General features: G+C 42.0%; 2 protein-coding genes across 3 annotated transcripts in view; one reads left to right on the forward strand and one right to left on the reverse strand.

Moving 5' to 3' along the window:
- Positions 1-15,395, forward strand: VTI1B (vesicle transport through interaction with t-SNAREs 1B). 2 transcript variants are annotated; one of them, XR_011698066.1, is made up of 7 exons: positions 1-564; positions 4,777-4,835; positions 5,177-5,368; positions 6,682-6,855; positions 9,643-9,704; positions 10,781-11,031; positions 12,860-15,395. XR_011698066.1 is itself a non-coding variant. In XM_071558131.1 (6 exons), exons 1-6 carry the CDS (start codon positions 450-452, stop codon positions 10,872-10,874), a joined length of 696 nt encoding a protein of 231 aa, XP_071414232.1. In that variant the 5' UTR covers positions 1-449; the 3' UTR covers positions 10,875-15,395. The 2 variants fall into 2 exon arrangements, 1 of the variants encoding a protein (XP_071414232.1); XM_071558131.1 differs by having other exon boundaries at positions 10,781-15,395.
- ARG2 (arginase 2) overlaps positions 11,130-16,746 on the reverse strand; it is an 18,937-nt gene continuing 13,320 nt past the window's right edge. The window contains exons 5-8 of the mRNA XM_071558130.1: positions 14,127-14,221; positions 13,896-14,000; positions 12,342-12,478; positions 11,130-11,461 (exon numbers count right to left, since the gene is read on the reverse strand). Of these exons, the coding sequence (XP_071414231.1) occupies positions 11,256-11,461; positions 12,342-12,478; positions 13,896-14,000; positions 14,127-14,221 (543 nt within the window). The 3' untranslated portion in view covers positions 11,130-11,255. The remainder of the gene's footprint in view (positions 11,462-12,341; positions 12,479-13,895; positions 14,001-14,126; positions 14,222-16,746) is intronic.

Here is a 16,746-nt window from a genome sequence, read left to right on the forward strand (position 1 = left end):
GCCGCGCCAGCTGATCCCGAGTCCTCCGGCGCCGGACACCCGGCGGGCCCCGCTCCCTGCCTCGGGAGTGCTCTGCCGGCAGTGCCTGCGGGCCCTGGGAGGCAGGCCGGCTTCACGCCACCAGCCCGCTGCTTCTCACCCCGGGCAGAGCGCGACTCCGACACGCCGGACATCTCGCAGCCGCCGCCGTGCTCGCGCCCCGCAGCCAACAAGCCGCGAAACGGCGACAGCGCGGCGGCGGCTGTGTGCGGTGGCGCTCGGAACACTCGTCCCCAACCCGCGGGGGGTTTGTGCCCCCGCCCCGGGCACGGCGCTCCCGTCCCCGGCCCAGTTGTCCCGCCCCCGGCCCGGCGCTGGTGGCGGCGCACGAGCGCCCCCACGCGGCCCCGCAGTGCAGGTCCCGGCAGGCAGCGCGCGGCGCGGCCCCGGCGGCGGAACCGAGCGCGGTCATGGCGGGCCGGGGGGCCGCGTCCTCGGAGCACCTGGAGCGGCTGCACGACATCTTCCGCGGGCTGCACGGGCACCTGCGCGGCGTCCCCGAGCGGCTGCGGGGCAGCGCGGCGGGTGAGGCGGCGGGGGGCCGGGGAGAGGGCACGGGCGGGGCTGTCCCGGGAGCGGGGCCGTGTCAGCGCTGTGCGGGTGCTGCTCATCAGACAGACGTGTCTGTACCGGCGGCAGGGCCGAGTCCCTCCCAGACACCGCGTGCTGTGCGGGGGATTTGCCCTTGTGGGCGTTCGGACGGCGCTGCCGGGAGGGGCCGGGCCCTGCCCCGTCCGGCCCCGCCATGCCCGGGGTGGCCGCGGCCGGGCCGGCCGCTCTGCGGGTGTGTGGCTGCACCGCCCGGGGCGGCTCCTGCGCTGGCAGATCCCAACCCCACGGCCGCGCTGGGCTCACAGCGGCACCTCTGAGGCGATGTTACTATTTGGATATTTTTTCGTCCTGTTTCTGGTTGAGCTGGAGTTAAGCAGCCTGAAGAGACTCAGGGGTGACCTCATCAGTCTGTACAACTCCCCGAAAGGGTGGCCAGGTGGGTTCGGCCCCTTCTCCCAGGTGACAAGCGGCAGGACAAGAGAACATGTCCTGAAGCTGCACCAGGGCAGGGTTAGCTTGAACTTCAGCAGGAATTTCTTCACGGGAGTGACTAGATATTGGAATGGGCTGCCCAGGGAGGTGTTTAAGACTGAACGTGGCACTTAGTTGACGTGATGGTGTTTGGTCACAGATTGGACTCAGTGATCTCAGAGGTCTTTTCCAGCTTACTGGTTCTGTAACAACTGCAGTGCTTTGGGGAAGTTAGTTTTCCATCTCCCCCTCCTTTTTTTTTCTGTCTAAGTGTATGTATTTGGCTCATGTTTAAAATTAAAATTACCACAACTGCCTACAAGTATCTGTAGACTTATTGAAGAAGTTTTGCATTTTAAATAGCTGTTTTAAAGGTCTGGTTTGTGCACTACCTACCCACAAAATAGAAAAAAACTGTCTGTCTAGACATACAAAGTGGTATTGGAAGCACAACCTGATTTTACAGGTATACTTTATACCACACCAGTGAGTAAAATGCTGTGGCAGAAGACAAGGCTTTGTGCTTCTAATTCAGCTCTTGATAGCTGGCAGCGCCCTGAGAACCTGGAAGGGAAGTGATCTGACAAGGAGAATTTTGCCAGTGTTACCGAATGGCTCTGGTTTAAACCCTTCCTATGAGAGAGACAATACCGGCTGTCAGGAGCTGCTGCAGCTCAGCGGGTGGGGGCTGTCATCCACATTCTGCAGTAGTCTTCATTATCAATTTTAGGTAAAATCATAAAAGTGGTTTGTTCAGAATATACCAGTCTATGCTAGGCTATGAAGAGCTGAATGTTCTGTTTCTTACCTGGCTTTCTGTTTAATAATGAGTTAAATTCAGGGTCACAGTGCTTGTCATCAGCATTTCCAGAAAGTTTGGTGCAAGAAAGGTGTTCAAACCCACAAATGACAGCTTTCAAAGCTGATTTAATTTCACCAGCGGCCAACAAGGATAAAAAGAATAAAAGAGGAAATACCCTTTCTGACAGAAATCCTTACTTCCCTGTAGGAAGGGGAGGGGTCAGTTTATTGGTGAAGTAAAACTTTGTCAGGTCCTCCTCGAAACTGGGGTAGTCTTGAGCAATGAATTCTGAGCCATTGGCTTAAGTGGAGTATTTACAGGCAACAGATTTTGTAATGCTTTTTGTTGTAATCTTTTTTTTCCAACTGATTGCAAGTAATTGCAACCTGAATTATTAGACATGCTAAGGAATTTTAATATGACTGTTCTACTCTTTTTAAATGTATTCCTGCAAAAATCCTGATGATATTTTTTGGAAGTGTTTCTAAATGAGTTTTAAGACAACTCAGGAATTTTTCTGTCTGGTGGAGGCATTCCTGTCTCCTCATGTGTTTAGTTTGCCTCTTGTACTTACGGAAGGGAAGTATATCTTTAATTTTTGAGTTATCTGATCCTGAAGTATTCAGGAGGTGATAAAAGATATTGGAATACCCTTTTCAGGTGACTGACACACTCCAAAACTTGAGGGAAGACAGTCTGTAGTCCTTGGGATATATTTGAGGGTCACAGGTTTGGAAATGCTGTTTCACTATATATAAACAAAATTAAAAATTTCTAACTCTAGAAAATCTTTTTTTTCTTTCCAAATTTGTAAGAAGGCATTTTGAACAGCCTGGATCATTGCAAATACAGATGTTCTCCTCTACATTAATTCAGTTAGTTCTACTTTACAACTGGGTCTGTTTCTAACTGATTGGAAATAAATGGGTTAAACGTTGCTGTGGCAAAGGTACTTTTGCTGCATTTTAGGAGTTGTGCCCATGTGCTTTGAGTCACAGTTCAGTGTGGAGTGATGGGAACTGAACTGCCGAGTGTGTTCCAGCATTTCTGTACCCTGGACAGATCCAGTGGAATGCTTTCAAGCCACGTTGCCAGATTTATTGTTGGCTTATGGACAAAAAAGTCTCCAGCTGCTGCTACTTGGCACTTACCTAAAGCACTCAGTGATTCTGTGCCTTTTGGAAGCTGGTATTTCTTTGGCTGCATGTTGATGAGTGGAACATCTTCTTAATCTGTGCAGGGGACACGAAGCAGGGAGATGCCACTTTTCCAGTTCTGTGCCAGGTTTCCATAAGTTTGAGACAGCAGTGGGTTTAAGAGGGCACTGCTTAAATCAGATTAGTGAAATGAGCTGTACAAAACAAATCATTAACTTATGAAGGCTGTTTGCCTGCAGTTCATGTCCATGATTTCACTTGCAACCCAGCTACACAAACAAGGGCATCAGCACCACTGTACAGGGTGGCAAATCCCAGGAGAAGTTGAGGAGAGTGCATTTAGGAACTTCATATGTCAGCATTTCCTCCTGAATAAACTGGGATGCATTTCCTGGTACCAGCTGATGTCTTGATGTAGCTTAGTCTGTAATAATTCCACATGATAAGGGAAAGCATAATTTCTTCTCAGATGGTTTTTGTTTAGTCTTAAGTTCTCTACAGTTCAGATTCTGGGGCTTAATATGAATTTGAAGTGAGAAGGAAAGCCTACAGCTTATGCATGTTGTGTATGTGGCAGAAGATGTATAATGTTCTGATCACTTCCAATTTTTTCTGATTTTCTGTTGAGAGCTCAGTGGTTTAAAAGCTGCTTCTTTTGCAGAGGACTGTGTTTACCAAAAAGTATCATCAAGTAGAGTTTTTACTGCAACAATGTTTTTATAATGTTGTATTTAATTGTGTCTTTAATCAAATTAGAGGAGTTTTACCAAAAAGTCTACATTTTTTGCTACCCAAAACTTTATTCAAGACTGAATTACACTCTTCTGAGAGAGATGAGTTAGGCTAGGTGGATATTTATCAGAAATCTGATAAAATTTGGTTTCTCTTGCATTACTCTACAAGAATCCTCTGGTGTTCATCTTCAGTTCTTTGGCAAAAGCTTACAGAACTTGTGTTTTGGCTCCACTGAGATAAGGGAAGTTTCAGATTTATATTTCATTGATTGTGGATGTTAGAGAGCTATGATAGTTTTTTAATACATGAAAAATACATGCCTTAAAGTTTTGTTTAAAAATAGAGTAACAGCAGTGAAACTTTGGTCTCCAAAGCCAGAGGTACACAGACCTCAGTAAATGGCCATCTCAAACAACTAAAATGCATAGTTTTGTTGGCCGATGCAAACAACTGATGTCCTTCCAGAAGAAGGAGGCCTTTGGGCTTTAATCCATGAACATGAGGTGGTGTCTTGATGGCATATTTTATCTTACAGAACTCGAATGTTTACCCAACGTACCCGGGTACCTTATGACCACAAGAATGCCGAGTGCTGGATCTGCCGGGAACTTCAGGCTCACTTGGAAATGTGGATTGACTTGATGTTCTGTTCAAATCCAAATTAGAGTTTCAGCCTTCAGTAATCTTGTCAAAGATTTGCAAAAAATATTTACAAGCTGTTTACCACGCAATTCTGTCAGGGGACATCAGAGGACTGTATATCAGGAAAATATTTCAGATTTGGAAAATTACTTCTTTTGTCCACTAGAGGTAGTGGCCAGCATTTGGAATTGTGGTTTCTGCTCTCTTGTCCCACTCCCTTCTGAAAAGTTGTCATAAGAACAGGCTGTTCCTGTTTGAGTTCAATTTTGACCTGGTATCTCTGTAATCAGCCGTCTGTGGCAGCTCCTTGTTGATGGATTGAGTTGGGGTTTGTTGTCATTTCTCTGTAGTTTGGCTGACATGCTTTTTCTTTCACAGAGGAGAAGAAAAAACTGGTTCGAGAATTTGATGAGAAACAGCGTGAAGCCAATGAGACAGTAAGTGCAAGGCTGGGCTTCTGGCCTTCCTGACAGCTGAAATATTGCTGCTTTGGAAAGGACAGGACTTCCAAATGTTACTTCTTTATGGATCCTATTCTGATAAGCAGATGTTTCATTTTTTAATGTCTGATTAATTGCTCTGATAGGTGTCTGTGGTCTCCAAGAAGACTGTTGTGTATATCTATATAGATATTTAAATATGACAAATATTCTTATGTGGATTTTGAGAGGTTTTTGAGTGTTTGGTTTTGATACTGCCTTTGTGAGTTTTGAGTATTAGCTGCTGCTAAGAATAGATCTGGTGCTTTAAAAACTAAGCATCCTTTCTTTTGTTAAAGCTGCGGGAAATGGAGGAAGAACTGAAATACGCTCCTCTGCCTTTCCGCAACCAGATGATGAGCAAAATCCGAGCGTACAAAAGAGACCTGTCCATGTTCCAGAGAGAGATGAGAAGCACGGATTTGGGATTGGGCCATGGAAGTCAAGGCGATATAAAATATGGAATCTTCTCCACAGAAAATGAACAGAGTGTGAGGATTAGATGTAAAATTTATTTAACTTTGCTGTGATTGTTTAAAACCAATATTGTAGATGTATTGTTACAGTGTTTCTAGTTTAAACCCCTTCCCTGCTTTTAAAAACACTCTGAATATATCTCTGTATGTAACATGAGCATCTCAGGGAGGAGAAAGAACACTTGGAACTCAGAGGGGAGTTTCTCTCTTCTAAAACAAAAATAGGAGTATAATGAAAATGGAGTTTCATGAAAGCCATGTTAGTAACTCGCACAACATCCTGTAACTGAAATGCTTCTTTTAATCATCCCCTACAGAAGTGAAAATATAAAAGAGATGCTACTGACTGAAAAAAATTGTTAACTAGTTTTAATCTCCACAACTAGCAAAGTGTGAAACATGCATTGTACAAGTTATTTGGTAGACTTCTCTTTTAAACAATGTCAGTGTAAATAATTTCAAGAAAATGTAAGAACTCTTGATCCTCTAGCACTTTGTTCACTATGGTTTTGCTGCTACCAAGAAATACACCAGTATCTTTGTTTACCAGATATGCTTAGAGATCTCTGAGCTAGTGAGACTGAATCTCCCCATTATTTTCACAGTGCCGTGATCTATACAGAAAGTTCATGGAAGGGGGCTTTTTGTTTGTTTGCCTTAGATAAGGAAGGTTTGAAGGAGGCTCTTTCCTTAGTATTTCCTTCTGTGGTGGCTTGGGAAATTTTCTGCATTTTATTCCTTGCACCTGAATCCTCCAAAACCTGAGAGCAGGGTGGTAGATAGAATTTCTGAAGCTTAAGAAAGTACTTTATTTTGAGCTACTTTTGCTCCCAAGGTCAGCAAACATTCCTTATCCTCTAGCCCAACCTATTGGCATAAAAAGAAGATCTTTGTAACTTAGCAGTCCATCTGTTAGTGCTGTTTGTTCCTAATCCTTTTGACTGTAAACCCTTAAGTGATGTCCTTGGCAACCACTGTGAATTCACAAAGAAGGCCAAATTTAGATATGAATGGAAGGAGAAATGAGCATCTGGAAAGGAAAATATTTTCTTTGATGGAAAAGTAAATTGATGCAAAGGCAGTTTTTTGTAACTATTTTAACTCTTTAGAAGTATATTCTTTTTTGAGATTTAAACCAGATTTGGCCATAGTCTTACCATGTCAACAAGGCTCTGTCAAAATTAACTGGGCTACATCAGTTAACATCTTAGCAGCATGTACAGCCAATACAAATGTATGGCCTATGGAGTCACATCCTCACTTCTTAATATGTCAGAAGTCTAATACTTGTCTTTGTGCTTAATAGTTAATGGTATGTTCTTTTTCAGACGAATCTGCAGTCACAGAGGGTGCTGCTTCTGCAGGGCACAGACAGCCTGACCCGAGCCAGTCAGAGCATTGAGCGCTCGCACCGAATCGCTGCAGAAACTGACCAGATTGGCACTGACATCATCGAAGAACTCGGGGAGCAGCGGGAGCAGCTGGAACGCACCAAGAGCAGAGTAAGGAGGGACACTGGGGCATTGCTCTGAAACAACCTGTTAGCTTAGTGGGAGCTGTATGCCAGTAATGACTCTGAGACACCCCCCTAGACACAGTAATCCAACTGGATGCTTCTGCAGACCAAATGCACACTGCCACATCTCTGTGCTGTCCTCATTAAAAGGAAAATAATTACTGTAGAAGGGCTCAAAGCATGGTGGTCAAATGTCTGCTGCTGTGCCTGTGCACGATTAGATACTAGACCTATAAACCTGCTAAAAAAATAACATTACTGAAAATGCTACAGATTAAAAAATTGCTAAGGAGTTGCCCACCACTAGATTACTAATAAATTTTAGATTTGGTAAGTATATTTTTGTAATTTAATGAAATTCAGTAGAAGCATAATTACGTGTGTACTGTCCTTCCAGTATTTGTAGAGAGGGAGAAAGTGGTGTCAGATAAGATGCCTCTTCCTCATCCTTGACTTGAGAAACTCTGCTTCTACTATGAAAGTTTCAAAAACTAGTTCACTGGCTTTGTTTACATATGTATGCAAAACTGAGAATTTGATTTTTGAAGTAACAAGCTGATGAGATTTTCTGTGTGTACAAGGGATCCTCAGCTTTTAGCTGAGTGACTTGAAGGGGGATGCTGAGTTTGGCAAGTAAACATACTCAGCCAAAACAAAAAGCATACACATTTTTTAGGAAGTTGTGTCTGCTCATTGCAACAAAGCCTGTGGCTTTTTAATTTAAGTAGTTCTATAATTTCAGTCAGAATTTGATTTGTCCTGTTCCCAAATTTGGATTGGAGAGCAGGAAAGGAAATGGATCTTAACATTTGTAGGTATAGTTTTTGTCCTTTTTCTAGCAAAAAATGTTACAGTGCTTCATGTCTCAGTCTATCAACAGAGTGTTCATCACTAAACGGTCTGTGATTTCTATTGTGACCCTTTTAGGCAATGTATTGCTGAACTGTGGGAACCACACGTTCCAGCTGAAAGGAGACTTTCTTCTTGCTTGGTCTTTTTTAGTGAAGATTGGAAATCTACTAAGCTCTGCATGGACTCAGTAGTTTTCTTTCCAACTTCATCCAGCCCATCTCAGTGCAAAGTGTCACACAAGGCAGGACTAGTTTTGCAGCTGAGGGCAATAGTTCAAATGACAGAGGATTGTGCAGGCTGTGATGTGTCTGTGATGGAAGTGACCTGGCTTATCTGTCACTTGCATAGAATGTTTGGAAATGAAATAGTGAAATCTTACCTGGAAACCAGTGGCATACATCATGAAACCTGCCTGTGTCTGTGAGGCAACACCTTTTTTATTTGTCTTCAACCTCACTTAATTACATGCTTCTGAAAGAGAGCTGTATTTCAGTGTTGTATATTGAAAAAGCTACTAAATTTGTACATTCCCAATTATAAGCCTGGATTTATTAGCACAGATAGATTTTTCCTTTAAGGTTTAAATTTTTGAGATTTTAATAAACAAATGGAAAATGGTTAATAAACAATTAATGTAGAATTATTTTAGTATACTTTTAATGTAATAAGAACCTTGCATTTTTGCTTAACTTGCTGAGAATTTTCTAACTTTTAGATAAGGGATAAGCTTTAGCAAGGAAAGAGACTGGGAAAAGAAGGTAACTTTTGCAAGTAGATAGGATGTATCTCTTCAAACTGACAAGTAACCAATCAGTATTTGACATTCAAGGCTGGGAAGTAATTCATCCAGGATGAAGAGGATTCATTGTACAAAGGATTTTTATGGACTTGAAACAAAGGACTTACATTGTGAGGAGGTGTGGAAAGGCAGGATTTAACATGAATGTGTAATGACCTTTGAAAATACAAGGGGTTTGCTTTTGTAATTTCATCAAAAGTACTTATGGAGGATTATCCCCAGTACTTTTCCAGTGCTCAATACAAAGGAATGTGACTTAACATTGATCAACTTCTATGTTAAGTGCATTTCTTTGAGTCATTACTACTCCCTGACATCCGATCCCGTCAAATATGGGAAGCTAAGCAGGGTCAGCCCCAGTCAGTACTTGGATGAGAGACCTCCTGGGAAATGCCGGGGGCTGTAGGTTCTAGTCCTGAGGACTTCACTGTCACCGTCCAAGCTCGCTCGGCCGTAGCAGATGAACCTCAGGAGTTAAAGGGTGGGGCCAGTTCTGCGCATGCTGTGCCTCACCTAAAAAATCCACTGCGCAGGCTGGAAGGGCACACCCACGTGGGGAGAGCCCTTCCCAAAGCTTCATTCGCAAAGCCGAGACACACACTTAAGAGCTGACTGGATATACTAGGTAGTTGATTACTGAACATTACAAAGCTGAAACAAAGCTGTCAACACAACATAGTTCTTTCCTTGCAAGAAATTGAATGGTATTCTAAGTAGTTTGGTATGAACTGGGAAGGAGCATGTGAGTGTAAGTTTCTTCTGGTGTCAACAACTAGAAAAATGAAATGAAACTTAATGAAAGGAGCTAATACCAACTTTCTGATATTTGTAGATTAACTAAAGGGGCTGAAAGTGGTCCTCAATTGCATATCTTTGTATGTATCTAAAGGAAAGTATACAGAAAAGTCTTATTTTCTCCCTAGAAAAGAGGCAATGCTTCCAGGTGGTATTGTGTGTAGAAAGAAATATTGTCTCTGAATTTTGCGAGTATGTAGTTATCCTTGGTCCCATTATTAATTTCAGCATTTCAACACCAGCTGCATTCAGGGGCATCTTTAGAGAGTTGGTGTGTGCTTGTTCAGCTGATTTGTGTCCTGTTAAGTAACTTCTGTCTCTTCTCAGTTGGTGAATACAAGTGAGAACTTGAGCAAGAGTCGCAAGATTCTACGTGCAATGTCCAGGAGGTGAGTGGTGTGACTGACAGAAGCTTGGAGCATTGTTGCCTGCTGGTTCTAGGGAGAAAAGTGACTCACTTGGAACCACAGGGAGGTTTTAGGGAATGTGTAAACATGTGTGCCCACATGCAGATGCTAATTTGTGTGGTTTTATCCCTGGTAATCACTTAATGGAGTACAGGCAGTTGAGCACTACTGAATTTGTGCTGCTCAGTCAGGATAATGTGGGATCTTTAACCATCCAAACTGTGGTGAGGATATAAGAAGTTACAGTGAATTGCTAATGATGACTTTAGCTGCAACTTCTGCTTACTCAAGTTGGAAGAAGTTGTGCCATGAATCACTGCAGCATTGAGCAAGTTAGATGTCTGTGACAGGCAAATCTGCTTAGCCTACAGCACTGCCCTGGAGTAGTTGGGCTATTCTATGAGACACTCTGAGCCTCATCATATACTATTTTGATGATTGAAGCCTTGGATGGTTAAGTGGATTTGCAGTTTCTTAACTACATGGTTTAGTTTGCCTTAAAAAATAGTTCATGGATTGAATTTCCAGTAGGTACTTATCCCCTAACCTGGCTTCCTTTATAGCCATTCCTGAAGGAAGTTATAACTGTATAATTTTCAAAAGTAAAAGCACATTATTGAGATGTTAATTTTACTTCAAACACATAGTTCCAAGGAAAAGCACCACAATGAGGGGTTTAGCATTTAAGTGACAGTAAAGGATTTAGCATTTAAGTGACATTAAGGACTTCAAGTGTTGTTTTCCTCTTTGCTTACCTTGAGGGAGTGGGCACATGTAGAAGAGCAGTGATCTGCCTTTTGTGGGGCAGGGGCCAAGGGCCAGAACTGCTACTGTTGAAACAGAAGTTTTAAAGAGAATTTCCAAGAAACATGAGTAGTAAATTGCTGTTTGTCCCCTTCTTCTTGCTCAGAGCTATTTCAAAACCTTTGTGGTCTAGCTGTAACAGGGAGTATACTTAGAGAAGGAAATGGTGATTTAGATGTAGAATCTGCATTCATAAACAAGGGGGGGGAAGTCTGTCTTGGATTTTTATTTTTTTTCTTCTTTTTTAACTCCAGAGTAACCACTAATAAGTTGTTGCTGTCAATTATCATCATCCTGGAACTGGCCATCCTAGGAGGTGTGGTCTACTACAGGTTTTTCCGCAGATGAATCTTCATGATGGAAATGAGCTTTTCTACTTTTCCTGTTGAGGACTGTCCAAGGATTGAACTGAATTGTGAGACAGCACATTCACCTGAAACTGTACTGACACTAGAAAGACAGAATGGGAGTAAAAGGAAAATGCAGAGACAGACTTGAACTACTGGTAAGATTTACTAAGAAGGTAATAAATATTTTATTGTCTCATTTTGTATATACTTAACTAAAGGAATAAATCTTGATATGTAATAAAGTAGCCACCCATCACTGGAAAAGCTAGTTTATTTAAAAATTGAGAATTTAACAGTATTTGCCAAGTATTGACAATCTATCCACTCAAGTGCCTCAGCAGAGCTCTGTAATGTCCAATACACCCAAGGCTATGGGTTCTTAAATCCTCACTTGCTCTTCACTGTCAGATTCATCTGGAGAACTGGGTGTTGGGAGTCCATCAAAAGCAGTGTGTGCTCCTTCCCTTGTCTGCCCAAAGCACGTTGCTATCACATCGACTGCAAGACTAGCAGTTGCCTTCACTGCTTCTTGAGAAGCTCCAAGCAATGGATTGACTTCAACCATGTCTACAGCTGAAAGCATTCCTGTAAAAGTGATTCACAGCTTTGTTACTCTGACAGAGGGTACATCCTCCCACAAGGTTTCTTTAGTAGCTTTTTATCCATTGCAGCAAGTCTGGTACTTGGGCTTGTGTCCCACTCTACCCCTTGGACAAGTAAGATTGGCTCTCAAGGAAGGGATGAGGTTCTCAGATGCAAGTTTGTGTTTTTAACTTAGTTCTTTCTTACATCACCACTACCTCATCCATTCATGCTTTTAGTATTCAGGAAAAATAAGTCTGATGTTCCATACACACTTATGAGAGGAATGTTTTCTAATCTTGTTTTCTCCCAGTCCAAAACTGAGGGGATATAAAATGGTGTCACCTAGTATTCTATTGCCATCCTATTCATGATTCTATTGACCATATTGTGATTGGGATTTTTCCTTCTTTTACTGCAAATAACATTGTTTAAACACATTAAATAAAACCTTCATGGCATTAAGATGAAAAGTCCTCATATATTGAGTCAACTGCAGTATATTTTGTGAAAGTTTGATTTGTTAGCCTTGAATCCTAGAATGCCACTTCAGCCTGTTTAAAATGGTTTGCACCCATTATTCTGGATGCACATTTTTACATCTCAGCTCCCACGTTTAGGATTAGGGAACAGTGTTACACATTTTTGACATTAGCTGTTAACTTACTGTGTATTTTATTTCTGTTTTCTAAGTTGAAGTTGATGGTTAAGCTGCTTCCTACACCAAGGGTATTGCCCAACCACAGGACTTCTTTTTCCCTTACTGAAGGTTGGATTGGGTTTATTTAAACTCATCTAGTTGTGCAGGCAAAACATAACCAGCATGAGCTCTGTGTAGTTTGCCCTGTCCTTGCTTAGCCCCGTACTGCTGGTCAGCTCCTACCTGTGTTGTGTATTTCCTCTGCGATGTACATGCCTTCTCTGTAAGTTAATCCACCTAGAACAGGAGTCCCTGTTGCTGGAGCCAGCGAGGGATCAAAAGCATCGATGTCAAAACTCAGGTGAATTGGTCTTTGTCTCCTAAGACAGAATAAAACAAGAAAAGCAATCTTAGAATCTTAAACTTTTTCTACATACATTTCTTACTGTTCAGGCTGATCAGCAAAGTAGCATCAAGCTTTGTCATACTAAATGCTTCCCCTGTGCCCCATGCCATGTCTCATATGCATTTAGAAGGATTTTTTAATATCTTTGGACTCAAACATCTCTTAGCTCAGAACTTTCCCCAGTACACATTGGGAGAGTTTGTCTTTCTAGCTTCACTGAGCATCTGCTCAGGTGTGCTTTCATTGAAGAAAAGTACTACTTTAGTTCTAACCATTTTATCTCGTGTTTGTCATCTTAGTTGGAAAAATGTAGAGAAATGTATGATACAATCCAGCCTTTTATCCTTTTGTACAGAAAGCCAGGGTGAAAGGCTGAAACACTGATGTGTATGGCATCTAGGATGGAGGAAGCACCAAGCCTGAAGATTTCATGGACAGCTCAGCAAGATGAGCATTTCTCAGGTCAATAGTTGAAGGTTGCTTCCAAACTATACCATGTAGCCTAGTTGATAAAGAAATAAAGGGTAATCTCAAACCAAAAATCTTAGTTACTTACTGTATCATGTCTGCCAACCAATGACAGTGTAATAAATTGGACACTGCTTGTCACTCACAAGTTATTTAAGTGGCAGAACTGCGTATTTCCAACCTACTGCAGATGCTTAGTAGGGAGAAGCATCTGGAGTAGCATCTTCTTTACTTGACACAGCTGCAGCCAGGAAGGATGAGCACATCTTTAGCAAACAGCAGCCTGCACCACAGGTCCCACCCTGTGGTGAGAGGTTACCCTTTCTGACTCTGCCCCCCACCCTGTGCCTAGACTAGCATGATTGTGTCCCTGAGCAGGTTCTCCAAACTCCAGCAAGGCAGTTGGAGCAGTAGTGAACTGCAGTAAGGGGGTGGTTACAGTGAACTTCAGCAGCTGCACTGAAAGCAGCAGCCACCTTCAGGACAGTGTGAGTGAGCACAGTCTAAGGAGGAAGCCATCAAATGCTTCCACCTCACGTACTAACAGCTGAATTCAAGTTACTGTCAAGTTGCTATAGGTATGTTTAAAAGTGAAATGGGTATCCTGGACTCTTGAGTTGATTCAAACATCTTATCAAACTGCAGAAAAATGCAGAATTCCTTAAAGAGAAGCAAATTGTATAAAACAGAGGCACAACTGTAGTGACTCCTGTAACCTGTTTCATAGCTTTTTGCCAAACACTGGAATGGTTCCAGTTCAAGATGAGGAAGTTGAGGACTAAAGTCAGTGCAAAGACTCTGCTATTTGCTGAACACTGTCACACTTCTGTACAGCTGCCTTACACCAAGTGACCTTCACTTAAATAACCTTCAGGGAAGTAAACGTTCAAAAGAGTAGTTTAAATCAGATAATAGTTTGTTACCTGCCCATCAGTTGTTCAAATGTTCTTTCCATAACTTTCCGAATTCCAAGGTGATCAATATCCCTCATGGAAAAATACTGGATGTCAAAGTTCTTCAAAATATAGCTGTTAAAATATTTTTTTAAAAACAACCATTACCAGTCTAAGTTTAAATCTAGCAGCCCTTGGAAACATGGTTTCAAGTTCATGACTTCAGCCTTTACAAAAACCCTTTAAACTAAACCAACTTACTATTCAGCAGGATCCACATCCCTCAAACCGATGTACACGATATCAGATGCTGAAAGACAGGGCTTTATCCAGGAAAATCCAGGAAGTTGTGGTACCTGAAAGCAAAGGTTTGGGTATTAGGTTAGTTTAATGACATATATAACAAAACTGTACTTAATGCTTCCCTGAAAACTTTGTATTTATCTGTAACATCCTCCCTCTGTCTAAACAGACAAACTTCATCACTTGAAAATTTGGCATTCTGATGTAATCAGTCCTTACCTTCATTCCTACCTTCAGCTCAGGTAAAGTGGTATGACTCTACCAGAGATGAATGTTAATGGTGAAGTTTTAAACTCTTTACATTTTCCATTTTGAAGAGGAAGAGGAATAAAAAGCCCAAATCCAGAAGCAGTAGGTAATTAACATCAGTGAGCAAGGGGGAAGGATAGGAAACTAAATACCCAGATGTAGATCACACACAGTGCATTTAATGGCAATGCTGTGTAACTCACCCAGTACACCATGTTTCAATGGAAGAATGAAAACTAAGGTACCTGTATCTTTTTAGGAGAACCACCAAAGTCATGGAAACTGTTCCAAAACCAGTGTTAAAGATGGACAAATTCAAAGGGAGAAGTTAATAAAAAGAGGGGGGAAAAAAAAAGAGCAGGACCAGAAGCTGGGCTCCACCGTGGGGTACATCCTACCAGTTTTTAATGTAGAACTGAAGAGAGTGGCTTGAGGACAGCAACTGAAAGATTATGAGATCACCATTTTTAGCTTCGGTGGTTAAGTAGTCATGGTATGCAATATAAAATCATTCAGTTAGTAATATCTACTAAGTTTAGGAGTGCTTTAACTCAAATTTCCCTTCTCCCAGCTCAGAAAATGGCTACAGCCAACACAGCTGTTAAGCAGCAAGGTGGCTTTGTTGCCCTCTTGTACTTCTCAATTTCTAATGGTATTCTAGTTACAATACTGGATTTGTTTTAAAGGCTAACACGCACATAGCTATATTTAACTACATTGGGACTAAATTAGCACCGATTATGAAAGTATTTGTTAGTGCAGGGCAATGACCTATGAATTAAGAAGAAGGATACATTAATTAGAGACAACTAGGAAAAATAATTGAGGTTTCAGAAATTAGTATCTGCAAAAAGCCATCACCCTACCACAAACTGAGCACAGTATTGATAATATTGTCAGATACTCTATAGTATCAATGATTCAGCAGATACAATACTGCCAATTTTAAGTGCATCTCTTTGTCTGTAAATAAATAAAATGGAATGCCTTAAATGCCTTTGGTAGGCTCTGTTTTTGCTTTCTTGCAATAGAAAAGCAGTTCCTGACAGTGAAGCCAAAGGTGCAGGCATTTTCATGGTAAGGTATCAGTAGCAGTTTGAGTTTGAATGGTTCCAGGAGCCCTCAGGCATTCAGGAAAGGAAGACAGGAAATTTTTTGTCCCATTATCGACTCAACTGCTTTACTGGGTGAGTGAGAGTGTGAGCCACATGCACTTGTGCACACACATAAGGGTTCATACCACAGAGTCAGACAGGTATTATTAGCCAGACAAAGTATTGGCAGACTACTGGCAAATTATTGGCCAGGCAAGCTGAGGCACATTCTGCTACTGCTGAACAGCTATTTAAAAATGTACTGTTGTAGAAACCTTGTGGTACCAGCAGGACATGTTGGTTTTCCTCCCTCTAGAAAGGAACACAACAGTGTAAGGAAATCTCCTGACTGAGTGCACATGCCTGTTTGTGTAGCTGCACACGCAGGTCAAGGGGCTTGTATCGGATGCTTCTGCACAGGCATCCTGACTGCTACAATTTAGGTGGGCTTGTCATGAGATCTCAGACACAGCACCAGGCTGTTTGCCTCTAAGCATAGCTCAGTCTTACTCTTTCCTTACTGCTGCTCCTGGCCAGAGGCCTGCTGGCAAGAGGCCTGCTCCCCGACTGACCCCAGAAAGCTCATGGTATTCTTTTAGCATGTCTGGGGGTAAAAAAAAAATCCTGCTTTTCTCTGCTGCTCAAGAACTGGAGCCCAGTTTAGAACAGTAGACCAAAGATCAGTAATGTTTACAATAAAGAAGCCAGTTTCTCCTCCTCTATCAGCTATCAGAGAATTTAGTTTTGTTTTGTTCTGTTCTCACAGTCATAAACTGTTCACCTTAATTGAGCTCTAAAACTCACAAAATTTTCTCTTGTTCTTCCATTCTCTCCTGCAAAGTGGGTATAGTTTCCAAAAAGGAAAAAAAAATCCTCTTAATTTAAGGTCAAGAAACTAGAAATATAGTAATTGTTTATATTAACCTTCTTATGTTCTGGGGGTATTCCAAAAAGCTCCATTAAATTTTGCATTACTTTGGGAATTCCAGCATGTTTGTAGAGACTACACAAGAGCTACTAGAAAGAGGAAAATATGTAAAAGCACCAAATTACTCTACTGAATTGTAGATGGAAATCATTTACAAGAACTCACAGGAGAAAAAGCAGAAGAGCTTTATCCTACAATGGCAGTACTGCCATGCTGAACAGGTACTAATGCAGCGCTGTCTTCAGTAGCCACAGGATTTCAAACATGCTTGATCTTGCTTGGCAGAGGGATACTTCCAGCAACACAG

Source organism: Pithys albifrons, chromosome 6 (assembly GCF_047495875.1).
Source record: "Pithys albifrons albifrons isolate INPA30051 chromosome 6, PitAlb_v1, whole genome shotgun sequence".
NCBI lineage: Eukaryota > Metazoa > Chordata > Aves > Passeriformes > Thamnophilidae > Pithys > Pithys albifrons.